The sequence below is a fragment of the Halichoerus grypus genome, chromosome 7 (genome assembly GCF_964656455.1).
Source record: "Halichoerus grypus chromosome 7, mHalGry1.hap1.1, whole genome shotgun sequence".
Classification (NCBI taxonomy): Eukaryota; Metazoa; Chordata; class Mammalia; order Carnivora; family Phocidae; genus Halichoerus; species Halichoerus grypus.
The window spans coordinates 74,163,956-74,186,649 of record NC_135718.1 but is presented as its reverse complement, the minus strand read 5'-3'; the positions used below and the strand labels follow the sequence as shown (position 1 = coordinate 74,186,649).

The 22,694-nt window shown below is 38.7% G+C and overlaps 1 protein-coding gene across 3 annotated transcripts in view; it reads right to left on the bottom strand.

Annotated features, from left to right (window-relative positions):
* RYR2 (ryanodine receptor 2) overlaps nt 1-22,694 on the bottom strand; it is a 731,966-nt gene that overhangs the window by 203,255 nt on the left and 506,017 nt on the right. For all 3 annotated transcript variants that reach the window (XM_078077755.1, XM_078077754.1, XM_078077753.1), the window contains 4 exons: nt 21,013-21,817; nt 19,616-19,816; nt 7,122-7,227; nt 668-811 (listed from right to left, as the gene is read on the bottom strand). In XM_078077755.1, the coding sequence (XP_077933881.1) occupies nt 668-811; nt 7,122-7,227; nt 19,616-19,816; nt 21,013-21,817 (1,256 nt within the window). The remainder of the gene's footprint in view (nt 1-667; nt 812-7,121; nt 7,228-19,615; nt 19,817-21,012; nt 21,818-22,694) is intronic.

Below are 22,694 nucleotides of genomic sequence, written 5' to 3'. Positions count from 1 at the left end.
AAAACAAAAAACCACCTAAAATTTTTCATGAGTTCATTTTTCTTCTTTCGTAAAAACTGTTCCTAAACCAGTGCTGCATCATAGAATGAATGGGGACTGAGATGTGAGGTAATAAGTAAGATGGATCTCACCAACCTACTACTTGAACCCCTTCTGGATGAGTGTTGTGTCTGAGACTCATTGGCCCAGTGTCCTTATTTGCAGAGTATCAGCTGTTACTCTTCAGTTAAGTAGGATAAAAATGAACCAGAAATGCACAACGGTTTAGAAAATATCTCAGAACCAAAATGTAGTTACAGATACTACTTAAACTTTAAGAAAAGTTTAACTTGGTACAAGAATATTTGCAAGTCAATAGCATAATAGATAGGAAAGCTAAATTACTCCCTTTGTACTTTCTCTTGATAGTGTCTGATCAAACCCCTAAATTTGTAGCCCTCTAGGGAGCCCATCCACCCTTATAAATACTGCTACCTCTCAATCTTTTCCTACAAACAAAGTTTGATGCTGCTGTCTACTTCTGACAGCCACAGGCATCTACTTAAGAATCTGATTCTTGGAAGCTTCCAACTCAGTTTTCTCACTGGCTCATCTAGTCTGATGTTACTTCAAAGGACGAATAAATGTCAGCAGAGTCGCTTTGCCAGTGCCCTTCCATACTGCTTACAGGATTTCTTGGAGTCACTCTCAACTGGTTTTTCAGCTTGTTTCTTCTTCAGGTATGTCACCTTTTCTACCAGGGACAGCAGGCGGCCCCTAATTGTTAAGTCACTGTTTCCATCCAAAGACCCATCTTCATCCAGCTCAATTCCTAGCAAGAGAAAAGCAAAGAGAAAGAAGAAAAGAAAAATGCATTTGAAAAAAATATATTTAGGAGAAATAATGCTCTGGTTTTGCAACTTTTTCCATTCATAGCTTAAAGCAACCCTGCCACGTCCAAAACATTTGACAGCATTGAATTAAGCACTTCTGCTCACTAGCACGTGGGTAAAATCCATTCACTGGCCTTTTGTCTTCCTTTCTCTTTTTCTCCTGTTCCGATGGGCCCAGGGCTAGTAGTAGCCAAGACAAAATACAAAACTGTGCAGACAGCAAAAAGATGCTCTTAGGAGTCAAGATCAATTCTGGTATTTGGTCTGACCCTTAGGCTGACCCTGAGGCATGTCTGACTTTAGGGGCTATCTGCCTAGACCTACAGTTTTACCCTGCAAAAAACCTCCTAGGCTTTCAGCCTCCTCATTTGCCTCTAATAATCACAGTGGCATTTTAATAAATTGAGAGAAGAGAGAGCAGGCATAATTAGGCATCCTAATTCAGGGAACGCTTTATGTCTGAAGCAATAATACTACCATTTCAGAGTGCCCCTTTATTTATAATAGATAATACAACTTTCTGGCACTCGTTTAGTAGCTCTTTATTCATAAGCTGAATTAATATGCAAGGTGATGCTTATATTCTCTTCATTAAAATAAAATAAAAATAATGCAACTGGTGCTACACATCACTTAAGAAATGGCTAATTCATTTTCTTTCACTGGAACACTTTGTCCACATCATGGCTTAAAGGGAAAAGAACCACAGATTCAGAACATCAAATAAATTCCATTTTAAAAGTTCTTAGAGTAAAAGGAGGGGAAAGCTCCCTTAATAGATTTGGGCTACTGACATAAACTTAATGAAGGATTTCCTTAGGCATTAATTAATTTCAAAAGATACATGCTGCATTTCCTAGGGCAATACTAAAAAGTGCCCCACAACTGGTTTAAATACAGCTATTTGTGATCAATTGTCTTTAGACTAAATCAATCTAACATTCATCTCTCTGCCAAAGCATCTGGTTACATGTCTCCATTCCCCCTTCTTATTCTCTGCCACTGAGGAGAAGAGAGAAAAGAAATAAAATTTTTGTTATCTCCTACTTGGTCTTAAAGCCTTTCTGATATCTCTACCTGTCATGACTTTCCACATAGGGTCAGTTAACCATTTTTGCAATAATAAATATTCTTACATGAACTCCTACCAGGCATCATGTATATTTATGAACCTATTTACATATATATTAACTTTTGTACCAGTATATGTGTATGAAAAATATACATTTGACAACTAAACAATATTATGAAAACAGTTCAAAACAAAAAAAGAAGTTTGACAAGGAAACAGTAACCATTAAAATGAACAAACAGAAATCCTAGAGTTGAAAAATACAATAGTTGAACAATGCAACTGAGAGTTTCAAAAATAGACTTAACCATGCAGAAGAAAGAATCAACAACTTGAAGAATAGGTCAATGAAAATCATTCACTCTGAAGAAAGCCTGTAAGATTTATGGGACACAATGGAAAGATTCCCACAATATTCAAGATATGGGAATTCCAGAAGGTGACAAGAAAGAAAAAGGGACAGAAAGTATATTTAAAGTAATAATGGCTGAAAACTTCCCAAACCTGGGGAGAGAAATGGACATGCAGATCGATGAGGCCCCAAAGACCCAAAATGTATTGAACTCGAATAGGGCTACACTGAGACACATTATAATTAAATTGTCAAAAGGCAAAGGCAAAGAAGGAATTTTGAAAAGGAGCAAGAGAAAAGAGAGAAGTTACATAAAAGGGAACACCCATAAGATTATTGGCAGATTTCTCATCAGGAACTTTTCAAGACAGGAGAGAATGGGATCACATATTCAAAATATTGAAAGAAAGTAACTACTCACCAAGAATTCTATACCCAGTCAAGCTGTCCTTCAGAAAAGGGAGGGGGGATAGAGACTTTCCCCAACAAACAAAAGCTTCCTCAAAGGTCATTACTACCAGATCTGTCTTACAAGGAATGCTAGAGGAAGTTCTTTGAATGGAAGTCAAAGAACAATAATTAACATTGTAAAAACACAAAAAAGTAGTATAAATCTCACTGGTAATGATAAACATATAATCAAAGTTAGATTCTGCAATATGGTAATAGTGGTGCATAACTCACAACTCTAGTTTAAATTTTTTTTTTTAATGAATTAAAATAGGTTGTTATAACTTGAAGATATTGTATGTAAACCTTACGGTAACCACAAGGGAAAATCTTGTAGTAATTATACAAAAGAACACAATAAAGAAGTCAAAGCATACTCATAACAAATATATCAACACATACATACATGAAATACAGAAGGATATGAAACAAGGAAAAACAGATCTACAAAATAAAACAAAAAAATTAACAAAATAGCAATAGTAAGTCCTTACCTATCAATTACTTTAAGTATTAATGGATAGAATTCTCCAACCAAAAGACACAGAATGGTTGAATAAAAAAACAAGATCTAACCATATGCTGCCCCTAAGAGATTCACATTAGCCTTAAAGACACACAAAGACTAAGCAAAGGGATGAAAAATGACATTTCAAGCAAGTGGTAATCAAACAAAACAAAACAACAAGAAAACAGGGGAAGCTATACTTACATCAGACAAAATAGACTTTAAATATGGCAAAAAGAGACAAAGAAGGTCAGTATATAATGATAAAGGGATCAATATATCAAGAAGATATAATAATTATAAATATTTTTACACTCAATACTAGAGTACCTAAACATATAAAGCAAAAACTAAAAAAACTAAAAGGGGAAATAAGGAGTAATACAGTAATAACTGGGGGACTTTTGTATCCCACTCTTAACAATGGATAGATCATACAGGAGAGAATCAATAAGGAAAGAGTGGATTTTAACAACACTGTAGACCAAATGGACCTAACAGACATATACAAAAACATTCTATCAAGCAACAGCAGAATAGACATTCTTCTCAAGTGCACATGGAACATTTTCTAGGATAGAATATGTGTTAAGCCACAAAACAACTCTTAGCAAATTCAAGAGGGTTGAAATTATACCAGTAATCTTCTCTGACCACAATGGCATGAAACTAGAAATCAGTGACAAGAGGGAAAACTGGAAAATTCATGAACACAGAGAAATTAAACAACACTCTATTTAACAACCAATGAATCCAAGAAGAAATTTAAGGGGAAATAAAAGAAAGAATTTATTGAGACAAACAAAACTGGAAATACAACATACCAGAATTAATGGGTGCAGCTAAAGCACTTCTAAGAGGGAAGTTCATAGCAATAAATGCCTACATGAAGAAGAAAGATCTCAAATAAACGACCTAACTCTACACCTTAAGGAACTAGAAAAAGAAGAACTAACAGAGCCTGAAGGTAGTAGAAGAAAGATTAGAGCAGAAATTATTGAAATAGAAATCAAAAAACCATAGAAAAGATTAACCAAACTAAGTTAATTCCCTGAAAAAAATAAAAAATAAAATTGACAAACCCTTAGCTAGCCTAGCCAAAGGGAATAAAGACAGTACTCAAATCAACAACATTATAAATGAAAAAGGAGACATTGTAAGTGAAAAAATTAAAAAGATACCCCAGAAATTCAAAGACCTGTAAAACAGTACTATGAACATTATCAGTGAACAAAGTGGACAAGCTAGAAGAAATGGAAAAGTTCTTAGAAACATACAACTTACCAAGGAAGAAATGGAAAATCTGAATAGGCCCATTAATCGTAAGGAGAGTACATCAGTAATCAAAACCTCACAATGAAGCAAAGCTTTACTGGTGAATTTTACTGAACATTTAAAGAATTACACCAATTCTTCTCAAACTCTTCCAAAAAAAACGAAAGAGGAGGAAACACTCTCAAAATCACTTTACTAGGACAGCATTATCCCGATACCAAAAATGCAAAAGGACACTACCAGAAAAGAAAATCACAGGCCACTATCCCTGATGAACACAGATGCAAAATTTCTCAATAAAATAGCAGCAAGCTGAATTCAACAGCATATATAAAGGATCATTTATCATGATCAAGCGAGATTTATCACTGGGATGCTAGGATGGTCCAACATATGCAAGACAATCAATGTGACACACCACAATAACAGAATGAATGAAAAGAATCATATGATTATCATATGATCATCTCACTAGGCACTAGAAGTAAAATGGTCTCTATCTGCAGGCAACATGATTTTATACATAGAAAATCCTAAAGACTCAACCAAAAAACTGTTAAACCTAATCAATGAATCCAATAAACTTGCAAGACATGAAATTAACATACAACAATATAAAGTGTTTTAATAAACTAAAATGAAATTTCTGAAAAAGAAATTAAGAAATCAATCTCATTTACAATAGCATCAAGAAAAATAAAATTCTTAGGAATAAGTTTAATGAAGGAGGTGAGAGATCTCTATCTTAAAAATTACAAAAGATTGGTGAAAAGAAAAGAAGAGGATACAAATACATGGAAAGGCATCTTAAAATGGTAATATTATCAAAAGCTATCTATAGATTCAATGCAATCCCTATCAAGATTCCAACGGCATTTTTTATAGAAGTAGGAAAAAAACCTTCCCAAAATTTATATGAAATCACAAAATCTCCCTAATAGCCAAAGAAATCCTGAGAAAGAAGAATAAAGCAAGAAGTATCACACTTCCTGGTTTCAAGCTAAGCTATTAAAGCTATAGTCATCAAACAGCATGGTACTGACATAAAAATGGACAAAGAGATAAATGGAAAAGAATTGAGAGCCCAGAAATAAACCCAAGCATGTATGGTCTACTAAGAGTTGACAAGGGAGCCAAGAATACCCAATGAAGAAAAGGTAGTCTTCAATAAACAGGGCTGGGATAATTGGATATTCACATTTAAAAGAATGAAACTGGACCATATCTTAACCACTCATAAAAATTAACTAGAAATAGAGGAAAGACTTAAATGTATGACCTGATATCATGAAACTCCTAGAAAAAATGTAAAAATAAAGCTCCTTGATACAGATTTTGGTAATAATTTTTTGGATATGACACCTAAACTACAAGTAACAATAGCAAAAATAAACATACGGGACTACATCAAACTAAACAGTTTCCATAAAAACCAAAAGAAACCACTAACAAAGTGAAAAGACAAGCTACAGAATGGGAAAAAAATGTATGTAAGCTATATATCTGATAAGGAATTAACATCCAAAACATATAAAGGGCTCCTATAACTCAAAAGCAAAAAACAAACAAAACAGTATAGAGGATCCTCAAAAAATTTTAAAAATAGAGGTGCTGGGGTGGCTCAGTTGTTAAGTGTCTGCCTTCGGCTCAGGTCATGATCCCAAGATCCTGGGATCGAGCACCGCATCAGGCTCCCTGCTCAGCAGGGAACCTGCTTCTCCCTCTCCCACTCCCCCTGCTTGTATTCCCTCTCTCGCTGTCTCTCTCTGTCAAATAAATAAATAAAATCTAAAAAAAAATTTAAAAATAGAATTACCATATGATCCAGTAATTCACTTCTGGGAATATATCCAAAGGAAATGAAAACACTTACTTGAAAAAAGTATCTGCACCGCCATGTTCACAGCAGCATTATTTACGATAGCCAAGATATGGAAACAACTTAAGTGTCCATCGACAAATGAATGGATAAAGAAGTTGTGGTATATACATACAATGGAATATTATTTAGCCAAAAAACAAGGAAATCCATCTGTGACAACATGGGCAGAACTTGAAGGCATTATGCTAAGAGAAGTCAGACAGAGAAAAGAGAAATACCGTGTGATCTCACTTATATGTGGAAACTAAAAACAAACAACAAACTCAGAAAAAGAGATCATACTTGTTATTAGAAGTGGGGAGTAGGGAGAGAGGAATTCAAGGAAAGTGGTCAAAAGTTACAAACTTTAAATAAGTACTAGGGATGCAACACACAGCATGATGAGTGTAGCTAACACTGCTATACAATATACAGGAAAGTTCTTTTTCAGAGGGTAAATCCTAAGAGTATTTGTCATAAGGAAAAACAAATTTGCCTTTATTTGTTCTTTCTTTTCTTTTTATTGCATTTATATAAGAAGATGGATGTTAGCCAAACCTATTATGGTAATCATTTCAAAATGTAGGTAAATAAAACAATCACAAAGTACATCCTAAACTTATACAGTGGTATATGTCAATTATTTCTTAATACAATTATTTCTCAATAAATAAACAAGTAAATAAATAAATATATAACACATCTAATAAGAGTTGTTAAGAAGACTTTACCACAATGTGTCATCAAATCTTCATGAAAATCTAAGAGTTGGTCACGGATTTCTTCAGGACATGGACATTCACTTTTGTCATCCTTAAAATTGAGAAGCATATTGATCTGAAAGTTTGGAAAAACAAGAAGGAGAACAGGAGAAAAAGAACAGTGAATTCAGGAATGACAGCAAAAAAATCTTATTTTTGAGTATTGAGTTCAAACCTTTGAGTATTCATAAATTGATGCCCAACATATGAAAAATCATTATCACTCAATACAACGAATACCAAAAAATAAATAAAACTATTCAAAGCTTAGCTTGCTGCAAAAGTCACATAATTTGCTTCCTTTTCTCAATTCCAGAGTATCTTAGACCCTTGCATGCTTAGTGTTCTTACATCAACTAAAATCTAAATATTATTTTAAAAATATTTTATTATGCTTCTCCTAGATTTCCATTTTTTTTCTAGCTAATTTCTAAACTTCATGGAGTATTTTATTTTATTTATTTTTTTAAGATTTTATTTATTTATTTGACAGAGAGAGAGAGAGAGCGAGAACAGGAACACAAGCAGGGGGAGGGGGAGAAGGAGAAGCAGGCTTCTTGCCGAGCAGGGAGCCCAATGTGGGACTCAATCCCAGGACCCTGGGATCACGACCTGAGCCAAAGGCAGATGCTTAACAACTGAGCCACCCAGGCGCCCTTCATGGAGTATTTTAAAGAATACCTTTTGAGAAGGATATACAGCAAAGATGAAGAAAAATCCAAATAGAAAATATAATGGATAGCTATGCTTTTAGTAACATTAATGGTTCAATTAAATAAACTTCGAGAAACTATCCTCCATTTGTTTTAGCTTTAGACACAAAAATACTACATTTATGAATGAAGAAAAGAATGTTGCTGTTTCATAATTTCCTCGGAGGAAACAATTTTAAGTTTGGTTTTTAGAGTTTTTTACATGAGATTCTTGTTTAACTTTTATTTTGCGATAACTACACGCATATGCTATAAGATATAATCAAAGAGATACCATATACCCTTTACCCAATTCCCCCTGGGAATGGTAACATCTTACAAAACAGCAGTACAATATCACAGTCAGAACCCCAATATTGATAGTCAAAACAGAACAATTTCATCACCTGAAGGATCATTCTGCTACCCCTTTATAATCACATCCACTACCCTCCTGCCTGCTCCTCATCCCTTACTCCTGTCAATCTCTAATCTGTTGTCCATTTCTGTATTGTCATTTCAAGAATGTTACATAAATGAAATCATACAATATATGCATGCATGCATTCCCATCTGATCCTTTTGATGTCTGCAGGGTTTGTAGCGATACCTCATTTCATTCCTGATATTGGTAATTTGTGGCTTCTCTCTTTCTGTTAGCCTTTTCAGCAGTTTGTAGATTTTACTGATATTTTTAAATGACCAATTTTTAGATTCCTTTTTTTCCCCAATTGTCCTGTTTTCAGTTTCATTGATTTCTGCTTTTACCTATATTATTGCCTTCCTTCTACTTGCTTTGGGTTTATTTTACTCTTCTTTTTCTAAATGCTTGTGATGGAAGCTTAGATTACTGATTTGTTTTTCTCTCTTTAAATGTAAATATTTATTCTCATAAATTATCCTCTCAGCACTGCTTTAGCTGTTCCCACAAATTTTAATCTGTGATATTTTCATTTTCTTTCAGTTCAATGTATTTTTAAATTTCCCATGAGACTTCCACCATGAGTTATTTAAAATTGTGTTCTTTAGTTCCCTAGTATTGGGAAATTGTCCTGTTATCTTTCTTTTATTGATTTCTAAGTTGAACTCCATTGTCGTCAGAAAAAAGATTCTGTATGAAAAAAATCCAATGCTTTTAAATCTGTTTAGGTTGTTTTATGGCCCAGGATATAGTCCATCACTGAGAATGTTTCATGGGAACTTGGAAAAAAAAAATGTATTATGTTCTTGGGTGGAGTGTTCTACAAATATCCAAAGATCCTGTTAGGTAGTGATAGGGTTGTGTTTTCCTATAATCTTGCTGACTTTTGTCTAGCTATTCTATCAATTCTTGACAGAGGGGTGTTGAAGTCTCCAACTATAATTGTGTATTTATTTCTTCTTTCAGTCCTAAGAGTGCAGACTTCACATATTTTTCAGCTCTATTATTTAGTACATGTACATCTGTCTTCTTGGTGAGTTGCTCTTTTATCACTGTATAATGTTCCTGTCCGCTTCTGATAATCTCTTTGTTCTGATATACACTTATTTTAATTTTTTGTAATATATCTTTTTTCACAGATTTCAAGGGATACATACACCCAGATGTTTACAGCAGCATTATCAACATTAGCCAAACTATGGAGAGAGCTCAAATGTCCACCAACTGATGAGTGGATAAAGAAGATGTGGTATATATGTACAATGGAATATCACTCAGCATCAAAAAGAATGAAGTCTTGTCTTTTGCAATGACATGGATGGAGCTAGGGTATATTATGCTAAGTGAAATAAGTCAGTACCATATGGTATCACTCATATGTGGAATTTAAGAAAGACAGATGAACATATGGGAAGGGAGAAAAGAAAAAAAGGAGAGTGAAACAAGCCATAGAGACTCTTTTTTTTTTTTTTTAATTTTATCATGTTATGTTAGTCACCATACAATACATCATTGGTTTTTGATGTGGTGATCCACAATCCATTGTTTTCGTATAACACCCAGTGTTCCATGCAGTGTGTGCCCTCCTTAATACCCATCACTGGGCTAATCAATCCCCCCTCCCCCCTCCCCTCTAAAACCCCATTTGTCTCTCAGAGTCCATTTCTCTCATGGTTCATCTCTCCCTCCAATTCCCCTTCCCTCATTTTTCCCTTCCTTCTCCTAATGTCCTCCATGCTATTCCTTATGTTCTACAAATAAGTGAAACCATACGATAATTGACTTTCTCTGCTTGACTTATTTCACTTAGCAAAATCTCCTCCAGTCCCATCCATGTTGATGTAAAAGTTGGGTATTCATCTTTTCTGATGGCTGAGTAATATTCCATTGTATATATGGACCACATCTTCTTTATCCATTCATCTGTTGAAGGGCATCTCGGCTCTTTCCACAGTTTGGCTATTGCGGACATTGCTGCTATGAACATTAGGGTGCATATGGCCCTTCTCTTCACTACATCTGTGTCTTTGGGGTAAATACCCAGGAGTGCAATGGCTGGGTCATAGGGTAGCTCTATTTTTAAATTTTTGAGGAACCTCCACACTGTTTTCCAAAGTGGCTGTACCAACTTGCATTCCCACCAACAGTGTAAGAGGGTTCCCCTTTCTCCACAACCTCTCCAACATTTGTTGTTTCTTTCCCTGTCCATTTTGGCCATTCTAACTGGTGTAAGGTGGTATCTCAGTGTGGTTTTGATTTGGATTTCCCTGATGGCTAATGATGATGAACATTTTTTCATGTGTCTGTTAGCCATTTGTATGTCTTCTTCAGAGAAGTGTCTGTTCATAACTTCTGCCCACTTTTTGACTTGATTATTTGTTTTTTGGGTGTTGAGTTTGAGAAGTTCTTTATAGATCTTGGATACCAGCCCTTCATCTGTAGTGTCATTTGCAAATATCTTCTCCCATCCTGTGGGTTGCCTCTTTGTTTTGTTGACTGTTTCCTTTGCTGTGCAGAAGCTTTTTATCTTGATGAAGTCCCAAAAGCTCATTTTTGCTTTTGTTTCACTAGCTTTTGGAGATGTATCTTGAAAGAACTTGCTGTGGCCGATGTCAAAGAGGTTACTGCCTATGTTCTCCTCTAGGATTTTGATGGATTCCTGTCTCACATTGAGGTCTTTCATCCCCTTTGAGTTTATCTTTGTGAATGATGTTAGAGAATGGTCGAGTTTCATTCTTCTGCATGTGGCTGTCCAATTTTCCCAGCACCATTTGTTGAAGAGACTGTCTTTTTCCCATCGCATGTTTTTTCCTGCTTTGTCAAAGATTATTTGACCATAGAGTTGAGGGTCCATATCTGGGTTCTCTATTCTGTTCCATTGGTCTATATGTCTGTTTTTGTGCCAGTAAGATGCTGTCTTGGTAATCACAGCTTGAAAGCGGGCAATGTGATACCCCCAGCTTTGTTTTTCTTTTTCAACATTTCCTTGGCGATTCGGGGTCTTTTCTGATTCCATACAAATTTTAGGATTGTTTGTTCCAGCACTTTGAAAAATGTCATTGGAATTTTGAACGGGATGGCATTGAAGGTATAAATAGCTCTGGGTAGCATAGACATTTTAACAATGTTTATTCTTCCAATCCATGAGCATGGAATATTTTTCCATCTTTTTGTGTCTTCTTTAATTTCTTTCATGGGTGTTCTGTAGTTCCTAGAGTATAGACCCTTTACCTCTTTGGTTAGGTTTATTCTGAGGTATCTTACGGTTTTGGGTGCTAATGTAAATGGAATCGTTTCTCTAATTTCTCTTTCTACAGTTGCGTTGTTAGTGTATAAGAAAGCAACCGATTTCTGTGCATTGATTTTGTATCCTGCCACATTACTGAATTGCTGGATGAGTTCTATTAATTGGGGGTGGAGTCTTTTGGGTTTTCCACATAAAGTATCATGTCGTCTGCGAAAAGAGAGAGTTTGACTTCTTCTTTGCCAATTTGAATACCTTTTATTGATTTTTGTTGTCTGATTGCTGTTGCTAGGACTTCTAGTACTATGTTGAACAGCAGTGGCAAGAGTGGGCATCCTTGACGTGTTCCTGATCTTAAGGGAAAGGCTCTCAGCTTTTCCCCATTGAGGATGATATTCGCTGTGGGTTTTTCATAGATGGATTTTATGAACTTGAGGAATGTTCCCTTTATCCCTATACTCTGGAGAGTTTTAATCAGGAAAGGATGTTGTATTTTGTCAAATGCTTTTTCTGCATCAATTGAGAGGACCATATGGTTCTTCTCCCTCCTCTTATTAATGTGTTCTATCACATTGATTGATTTGCGAATGCTGAACCACCCTTGCATTTCGGGGATAAATCCCACTTGGTTGTGGTGGATGATCCTTTTAATGTATTGTTGGATCCTATTAGCTAGGATTTTGTTGAGGATTTTGGAATCCATATTCATCAGGGATATCGGTCTGAAATTCTCCTTTTGATGGGGTCTTTGCCTGGTTTGGGGATTAAGGTAATGCCGGCCTCGTAGAATGAGTTTGGAAGTTTGGAAGTTTTCCTTTGCTTTCTATTTTTTGAAACAGCTTCAGTAGAATAGGTATTATTTCTTCTTTGAACGTTTGGTAGAATTCCCCAGGGAATCCATCAGGCCCTGGACTCCCATTTTTTGGGAGGTTTTTGATCACTGCTTCAATCTCGTTACTGGTTATTGGCCTATTCAGGTTGTCAATTTCTTCCTGTCTCAGTCTTGGCAGCTTTAGGTTTTCAGGAAGGCCTCCATTTCATCCAGATTGCTCAGTTTGTTGGCATATAGTTGTTGATAATAATTTCTAATAATTGTTTCTATTTCCTTGGTGTTAGTCGTGATCTCTCCCTTTTCATTCATAAGTTTATTAATTTGGGTCCTTTCTCTTTTCTTTTCGATAGGTCTGGCCAGTGGTTTATCGATTTTATTAATTCTTTCAAAGAACCAACTTCTAGTTTCGTTGATCTGATCTACTGTGTTTCTGGTTTCTAATTCATTGATTTCTGCTCTAATTTTAATTATTTCTCTTCTAATGCGTGGCTTAGGCATCGTTTATTGCTTTTTCTCTAGTTCTTTAAGGTGTAGAGTTAGTTGGTGAATTCAGGATTTTTCTATTTTTTTCAGTGAGGCTTGGATGGCTATGTATTTCCCCCTTAGGACTGTCTTTGCAGTATCCCATAGGTTCTGGACCATAGGTTTTGGACCATATTCTCATTCTCATTGATTTCCATGAATTGTTTAAGTTCTTCTTTGATTTCCTGGTTGACCCAAACATTCTTGAGCAGAGTGGTCTTTAGCTTCCAAGTGTTTGAATTTCTGCCAAATTTTTTCTTGTGATTGAGTTCCAGTTTTAGAGCATTGTGGTCTGAGAATATGCAGGGAATAATCTCAATCTTTTGGTATCGGTTGAGACCTGATTTGTGACCCAGTATGTGGTCTATTCTGGAGAAAGTTCCACGTGTGCTCGAGAAGAATGAGTATTCTGTTGTTTTAGGGTGGAATGTTCTGTAAATATCTATGAGGTCCATCTGGTCCAGTGTATCATTCAAAGCTCATGTTTCCTTGTTGATTTTCTGCTTAGATGATCTCTCCATTGCTGAGAGTGGAGTATTGAGGTCTCCTACAATTAACGTATTGTTATCAATATGATTCTTTATTTTGGTTAACAGTTGGCTTATATAGATGGCTGCTCCCATGTTGGGGGCATAGATATTTACAATTGTTAGATCTTCTTGTTGGATAGACCCTTTAAGAATGATATAGTGTCCTTCTGTGTCTCTTATTACAGACTTTAGTTTAAAATCTAATTTGTCTGATATAAGAATTGCTACCCCAGCTTTCTTTTGAGGTCCGCTGGCAGGGAAGATGGATCTCCACCCCTTCACTTTCAGTCTGGATGTATCTTTACGTTCAAGATGAGTCTCTTGTAGACAGCATATGGATGGGTCCTGTCTTTTTATCCAATCTGCAACTCTGTGCCGTTTTATGGGAGCATTTAGGCCATTCACATTGAGAGTGATTATTGAAAGATAAGAATTAATTGTCATCATGTTGCCCATGAAGACGTTGTTTTTATAGATTGTCCCTGTAAATTTCTGTTGTATATCACTCTTGGGGTCTTTCTCCTTTTATAGAACCCCCCTTAATATTTCTTGCAGGGCCAGCTTAGTGGTCACATATTCTTTTAGTTTCTGCCGGTCGTGGAAGCTCTGCATCTCTCCATCCATTCTAAAGGAAAGCCTTGCCGGATAAAGCATTCTTGGCTGCATGTTCTCATTTAGTACGCTGAATATGTCTTGCCAGGCCTTTCCAGCTTGCCAGGTCTCTGTGGATAGGTCTGACGTTATTCTGATGTTCCTCCCTCTGTACGTAAGGAATCTCTTCCCCCTAACTGCCCTTAAGATGGTTTCCTTGGTTCTAAGATTTGCAAGTTTTACTATTACATGCCGGGGTGTTGGCCTGTTTTCCTTGATCTTGGGAGGGGTTCTCTCTGCCTCTAGGACGTGAATGTTTGTTTCATTCCCCAGATTAGGGAAGTTCTCAGCTATGATTTGCTCAAATACATCTTCTAGTCCTCTCTCTCTCTCCACTCCCTCCAGGATTCCAATTATTCTGACATTGGAACGCTTCATGGTGTCACTTATTTCTCTGATTCTATTTTCATGGATTCTGAGTTGTTTTTCCCTGGCCTCCCCTTTTCCCTCTTTATCTATTATATTGTCTTCCAGGTCGCTTATTCTCTCTTCTGCCTCAGTTACCCTAGCTGTTAGATTATCTAGATTGGATTGGATCTCATTGATAGCATTTTTAAGTTCTGCCAATTCAGCTTTCATTTCTGTCCTTAGAGACTCTATGTTGCCATTAATTGATTTCTCCATTCTAGCCACTGTCTTCACAATTGCTAGCCTGAATTCCACCTCCGACATCTTGGTTATATCTGCATCCATTTGTAAATCTGCAGCATAAGTCATGATCTCTGAGTCTTTTCTATTTTGGGGGTTCCTCCTCCTAGTCATTCTGTTGATGGGTGTTTGAGGGAATGTATAGATCCAAATTATTGACCAGAACCCAAGCAAGATGCATCTGTTTTCTTGGGACCTTAGGGTTGCTGGCCTCTTGTTTTCCCAGCCTGACTTCTGGGGAAGGGGCCTGCCGCGCTATTACTCAGGCAACCCTGTTGGGGCGGAGTTGCCCTGCGCCCCTGTGGCGGGGGATGGGCTCAGCGGGAATCAGTTTTGGGGGCTTTTGTTCTCCGGCGGCTTTCCCTGGTGGCTTTCCACGTCTCTTCCACGAGTCAGAACAGAAGAGACTGTTTCCAACCCTCTGCCTCAGAGCAGAGAGACCGCAGTCTGTTCTTCAGTGAGCTCTCCAGGCCACACCGTGTTCGTTTCTGTCCGTGCTGCTATAAACTGCAGCGTCCTGGGTTGTGTGCCCTTCCGCAGTGCCCCCAGTCCTGCCTCCAGGTCAGGGCACGTCTCTGCCCTTTGTGCTTCTAAAACTGCCAGCCGCTCCCAGTTCACCCACGCGACCCCGCAGCTCCGGTTTTCCGCCCCAAGGGCTGCTCTAAAGTCCTTTCCCCGCCGCTACCAGTCTGCGAGTCTGTGCCTTGTCTCCAGCGCGGGAGGCTGTCGCTCACCGGTGGTGTAGGATCCCCACGGCCAGGCACCCTCCCGCTGCCGTTTATCCTCTGGTATCTGCCCGCGGAATCACGGCTCCCCGCTTTGTACCTCAAAACCAACCACCTGTGATATTCTGTTTGTAGAGATCCAGATCTTCTTACATCTCAGGCTGGTTTCGTGGGTGCTCAGAGTGGTCTGGTAGATATCCAGCTCAATTCCGGGGAGCAGCTGAAATAGGGTCCCCTACTCCTCCGCCATCTTTCCTTCCCCCCGCCATAAGAGACTCTTAATGACACAGAACAAACTGAGGGTTGGTGGAGGGAGGTGGGTAGGGGATTGGCTAGATGGGTGATGGGTATTAAGGACAGCACTTCTGATGAGCACTGGGTGTTATATGTAAGTGATGAGTCACTGAATTCTACTCCAGAAACCAATTTTGCACTGTATGTTAATTACCTAAAATTTAAATATATCTATCTATATCTATGTCTCTATCTACATATCTACATCTCCATAGACATAGATATAGATAGATAGATATCTTTTTTCATCCTTTCACTTCAACCTATCTACATCATTCTATTTGATGTGAGTTTCTCCTAGAAACATCTCATCATAGAAATATCTCATAGAAACCTAGCAGCATATGGTCAGGCCAAGTTTTAAAATCCACTCTGCCAATGTCTGCCTTTTAATTAGTGTATTTAGATTATTTATATTCATGACTTTATTGATGTGCTATGACGTAAGCCTGTAATTTTACATGTTTTTTTGTCTGTTCTGCTTCATTTTTCCCAACTTGCTATGGGTTCCTTGAACTATTTTTAGGATCTCATTTTGAGTTATCCCTGGCATTTTTTTAGTGTATCTCTATGTATAGCTTTTTAAGTGGTTGCTCTGGATATTACATTATACATACATAATTCATCACAGACTACTGGCATCAATATCTTATCAGTTTGAGTGAAGCACAGAAAATTCACCTCCCTCTATACCCCTATCCTCCTTTATTTAAAATATAAGTATCTTGGGGTGCCTGGGTGGCTCAGTCAGTTAAGCATCCAACTCCTGGTTTCAGCTTGGGTGATGATCTCATCTCAGGGTCATGGGACCCAGCCCCACATCAGGCTCTAGGCTCAGCACAGAATCTACTTGTCCTTCTCCCTTTGCCCCCCCATCCTTGCTCTAGCTCTTGTACACGTGCTCTCTCTCTCCAAAATAAACAGATGAATAAAATCTTTTTAAAAAATTAAAAAATAAAATATAGGCTTAATGATTTCCTACATATTTAGAACACATTAGACAGCTTTACCATTTTTGCTTCAACCATCAAATATAACTTAGAAAACTTAAAATGAAAAGGAAAATGCATTGTATTTATCCAATCTTTAACACCTTCCATAGTTCTTTCTTCATTCCAGATTTTCACAATTCTCTTCTAGTGTCATTTTTCTGTTTCAAGGACTTTGTTTAGGATTCCTTCAGGGTTGATCTGCTATAGTCCAATTCTCAGTGTTTTCCTTCATTGGAGACTGTCTTGATCTCCCCTGCATTCCTGAAGGATGTTTTCACTGCCTACAGAATTCTGGGTTTTCAGTTTTTTTCCAGTTGAAAACCGGTGTGCCTCTTCCGTCTCACTTCCATGTTTTCTGACCTGAAATCACAGTCACTCACATGTTGCTTTTCCCTCTCTAGGTGTCATTTCTTTCTCACTGCTTTCAAGATTTTCTTCTGTGTCTTTAGTTTTCAGAGGTTTGATGATGATGTGTCTTGGTTTAGATTTCTTTGGGTATCTGGTTTATTCAGCTTCTTGAGCCTCTTTCTTGATATCTTTTGCCAAACTTGAAATGTTTTAACCATTATTGTTCTAAGGTTTTTTTTGTTTGTTTGTTTGTTTTTTAGTTCCCCCTCTTTCTCCTATCTCTGGGACTCTAATGTCACAAATGTTAGATCTTTTGTTATATTTGCAGGTTCCTGGGGCTTTTTCTTTTTCTGTTTTTCAGAATGGGTAATTCTTTTTTTATTTTTAAAGATCGGTTATTTATTTATTTATTTATTTATTGGAGAGAGAGAGCACGCGCAGGAGCAGGGAGGGGGCAGAAGGAGAGGGAAAGACAGAATCTCAAGCAGACTCCCAGCTGATCACAGAGCCTGACATGGGGCTTAATCTCATGACCCTGAAATCATGACCTGAGCCAAAATCAAAAGTCAGACACTTAGACTGAGCCACCCAGACATCCCTGAACTGGGTAATTCTTGTTGTTCTCTCTTCAGTTCAGTGATTCTTTTCTCTTTCTCCTTCCTTCTGCTGCTAAGTCCATTCACTGAAGGTTTCTTTATTCTGGTTATTTTTCAGTTCTAAAATTTCCATTGGTTCTTCTATCTTTATTTCTTTGTGAAGACTTTTTGCCCGCCCATTTCGAAGCAGTTTTATGATGGCTGTTTTAAAAGCCTTGTCAGACAAATTGAACATCTTCGTCACCTCAGAGTTGGTATCTACTGATTGTCTTGTCTTCATTCAAGTTTTTCCTGGCTCTTGGTGTGATGAGTGATTTTTTTAAATGGAAACCTTGACATTTTGGTCTTATGAGACTTCTGGACCATATTTAAATGTCTGGAGTCTTCTGACACTAGCTATCAGGAGAAGAGTTTGAGCGGCCTTGTTACTTGCTACTGCCAGGTGGGAATGGAAGCCCATTTCCTTACTCAGCCTCCATGGACACTTGAGAGAGAAAGAAGTCCTTGTTCTCACTGGTGAGATTGGGAAATCCAGTTCCCCACTAGACCTGTACTCATACAACCCTGGCTGGTAAGGGCAAGAGTGCCATATACTTCTCCCTCTCTGGTCTCTACTGACATTCTGGAAGAAGCAGGCCACATTACCACTCACCAGCTCCCCACAGTTCCACCTGGAGCACCTCATTAGAGCCTGATGAAGGTGGAAGTCTAGGCTCCCCCCTCAGTGTCTGTTGGTTGGGGTGGGGTGGGGCACAGTTCTGTTTAGTGTTCGGCTGGAGTAGTATGTTTAGTACCTAAAAGTTTTCGGTTTTGCTAGAGAGATGGTTTTCTTGGTCTTCTGGCTAGACATTGAAGCCTTTGGTTGAGGCTTTTCTTGTCAATGCCCATTGACATTTCTGGGTTGCTGGCTCCTTTACCCCCAAGTCTGGGATAGATGAGGCAAAAAGAAAACCCAAGGGACTCACCACCACGGTGTTCCTCAGGTCCCAAGTTCCATAGCCAGTCTCCTTGCTTCTATCTTTTAGAGTCTTCCTATCTAGTCTTTTATGTAATTTTTATGTAATTCCTTCTAGTCGTACTTAGAAGGAAGAACAGAAAAAGGCAACTGTACTCCATTCTTCCAGAAGTAGGAGCCTCCCAATAGCAGCTTAACAAATGGAGTTAATTTGGGAGAGCTTGGACTCGTTTTCTGCTCAATACATGTTGTTCATGGCAATGAACAAAATTCCATGTCCCCTCCCTCAAAGAAATTACATTCTGGTGAGAAAACAAATTCTGCTATTAGTTCCTAAACATTTTCACTTGGCGATATCTTGACAGGGAAATGCTAAGGGTAGGAGACTGAAGATGAGATCTGGCAGTTACACCTTTTCACCACCATCTTGGTCATTTCCCACACTATGCATCCCATCTTGAAGTAGATTCCAGACTAGCTCATTGTCTGGCTCAGCATGTGCCCCTGGTTCTACTGTACCCCAGGGAGAGAGCTGGGTTTAGAGTGAGCAATCAGAAGAACCATAAACAGGTGATCCATCTTCCAGCAAGCCTTGGGGCAGTGACATTTGGTCTTTCAGGAGGGACCAAACAGAAAGTATCTGACATTGAGTCTTAGGAGGGAAGGGCTCCTTTTCACTGGGGTGGTGCCTTGCCAGCCAAAGAAGATCCACCTGTGGCTGGATATTGTTTCTATTTGCAGAACTTCAGAATCTGGCACACAGGTCTCATCCAAGAGTCTACAATACACATGATCCCTTTCAGTAAGTCTCTTGTTTGTTTAAGCTAACTGAGTAGATTTTTTTGGTGAAACAAAGAATTACTGACTAAGTCAACCTGGCTTATTCAAGGAGAACAGGAAAACAACTGCCCTGGGAACTTATAATTTCGAAATGTATGGATCCTAAAGGAAGTAAAACCCAAAGTGAAAAGGAAGAATTTCCATTTCGTTTCCATTTCCATTTCATTCTTGTACCTGCTCTTGAGGGGGCGATCTAAATTCCTTCGTTTTCCTGGCAGTGAGTGCAGCTGACATGTTTAAGGCTTGCATCACTTCGTTGTATCGGAAGCGTTGATTGTCTTGGAGCTTTGCTACAAAGTCATCTGAAAAGGCCACAATGGCTTCTATCCGGTGCCGGACCTGGCAGTCACAGAGGTACTGAAGCAGCAGGCACATCTAAAAACATGATGAAAAAAGACATCAGATTTAATTTCTCGATCTTTAAATGGCTAACGCATATCAAATCAAAATCTGTGGCAGACATGCTTAGTGGCCAACTCTTCCATGAACAGAATTCTGATTTTGTGTACACAGCACTGTGCTTGGTCCCAGGGGATAAAACATAATTTTTCTAAGCCAAAAGGGTAAATACATGTTGTTCTGGTGGACACTTACCATCCTGGCCTCCTCTGCAGCTACAGGTACAATGGCGACTAAGATATATAATGAGAAGTTAGCCAGGGGGTCCTGTGGGAACGATTCCCCATCAATAATAAAAGACTAGGGGGCGCCTGGGTGGCTCAGTTGTTAAGCATCTGCCTTCGGCTCAGGTCATGGTCCCAGGGTCCTGGGATCGAGCCCCACATCGGGCTCCCTGCTCCGCGAGAAGCCTGCTTCTCCCTCTCCCACTCCCCCTGTTTGTGTTCCCTCTCTCGCTGTGTCTCTCTCTGTCAAATAAAGAAATAAAATCTTTAAAAAAAAATAATATAAGACTAGAACACCTTTTTTTCAAAATTGGTATAACTGGGTAATGAGTGACAGGATCATTTCACTTTAAGATGAAAACCACACACTGAGGAGCACAGGAAAATATTAAGAGCTGGGTTCCTGAGAACATTCTAGATGTCCTAGAACTGTGTACCTTTTCAGACTTCACATGTAAATTAATTAAGTGGTTTCATTGCTTATCCATTAAATGGTTAGTTGCATATTCTTCTACCTGAAGCCAAAAGGATTTTTAACTGATAGAGTATGTTGGTAGAAAGTGGGGGCAGGGTAAGAAAGGGGTATGAGGTGCCTTCTATTCCAGGTATTCCAACAAAGAAATTGCTAATGAAGAGGGAGGAGAAAAAGAGCTGGCAGGTAGACACCTACACCTACACACACAGATGCAAATTACTAACGGTATCTCTTATGAACTATTGTCAATTGACTCCATTGGAAAATTCACGAATTCCATTCTAAATGAAACACAATTATACTGGCACATCCCAAAGCACAACAGGAAGTTAGTTAATTTTATGAAAAACTATCATTACATAGGAACACAAAAGTACACACACCACCCCCAAGAGTAAAGGGGGCAAAGGCAAATATCAATACCTTCATAGTTAGTAACTCTGAAATTCACTAAAATCATTTTTTCTGATTACCTGCAATTTAACTGGCTCAGGCAGTTTCATTTGGAGCAGGCCTTCCTTTGGCCTCTTACCCCCTTTGGCTTCTTCTTCACCAGCTCCTTCTGGCTTGGCATCTTCTGGGTTGGGCTCTTTCTCCGGCGTGTCCGTCTCCTCGTCCAGAGTGGCGGCTTCCTTGAACACACTGGGCTCTATCAACTGCAAGATGTGTTTCAAGTCCTCATTGTGGAAGATCCCCATGATGAGCAGAGTATAGAAAAGCTTGATGAGAGGTACAAAGAGGAACTCAGTGGTCCCCCCAACGGGGTCCCGGGCATGAAGGCTGCCCTCTTTAACAGCTTCTGTCAACATCTGAATGGTTTTGGCCTTGAGGATGTCCAGTGGGAACTCTGGACTGTACTGGTAACATTCATTATTAATGCTTACAAAACTGGGAGAGGAAAACTGTATCCGTGGCCTGAGGGAGGTGCTGAGGCCAATCCCTGGGAGGCCATGTTTTTTCTTCTCGTCGGGGAAAAGGGTGATGCTCTTGGTCTCCTCCGTCATGGGCACGATGAATTCACTGTTCATCATGAGCCTGGCCGTGGCGTAGGAGCTAAGGTGGATGTCAATCAGCAGGTCATAGTAGCCTGCACGCAGCAAACCGGGCATGTATTTGTTCTCGATGGCGTAGAGCAGCTGAGGTTCATCCACATGGCTGCACAAGGCGTGCGCCACCCGGTGGTTCCCAAGAGCGCAGACAGCGGAGTAAAGCCGGAGAGTGTGATAGTGGAATTTTAGCAGCTCCTCCTGCTCTGTCAACTCCAGTATGTCCACAGATCTGAGGAAGGGAGGAGCGTGGGAGCAAGGTTATGCAGAGGACATTTTTCAAAATTCTGAATCAGAGGAGAAATCTGTGTACATCACAAATTTCAAAAAGTTATTAAACACTTTTTTGTTTTTATAGTTTTTTGTGGCAGGTTTTATGATAGCATAGTGGTTCCCCCCCCCCCTTAATCAGTACTACATATGTTACAAGTTTTCCTCTGTGTACAATTTTATGTTGGAAATTTCCAACTGGTAGTGCTTGGAGCTTTTTCATCTTCCATTACCCCAAGGTTTGGGGCACCTCTTTTCGATACAGTCTCCATCTGGATGTGGGGACTGCCTTTCTTTCAAAATTTGAGCACTCCTTGGAAAATCCTGAATGTCCCTTTCCAACTTGGCTAAGCTGGCTCAAGAAGCCAGAAAACTCTGCCTTAAGCTATGTTGCCCTTGTCTCTGACCCATGATTTGCTATTACACTGACCAGTCAGAAGTAAGCAAGTGGAGGGCTAATTCCTCTGACATGAGTTACGGTCTCATACATCCCTCACAGCCCCACATGTCCACCAACGCAGCTCTGGTTTCCACCAGATTTGTGCAGCTCATGAAACAAACATGATCTGTGACATTGCACTTGGGAAAGTTTCTGCTGGGAATCTGGTGACACTGCGCTCTTAATTCAGGTCATTTTGCTTCTACCACATATCATGACCTTCCAACACATAAAACCTTAAAAGTATGGCCAGAATATGCCTAAAGTAAAGCCATTCCTTTCAAAATAGAGTCAATTTTAAAAGCATGTAATTCCTTTAGATGTGCTAAATTTTCTAGACTATTTATTTAAATTATTAAGATGGCTCATGGGTGACACTGTAGAATTAAAAGTAGAAACC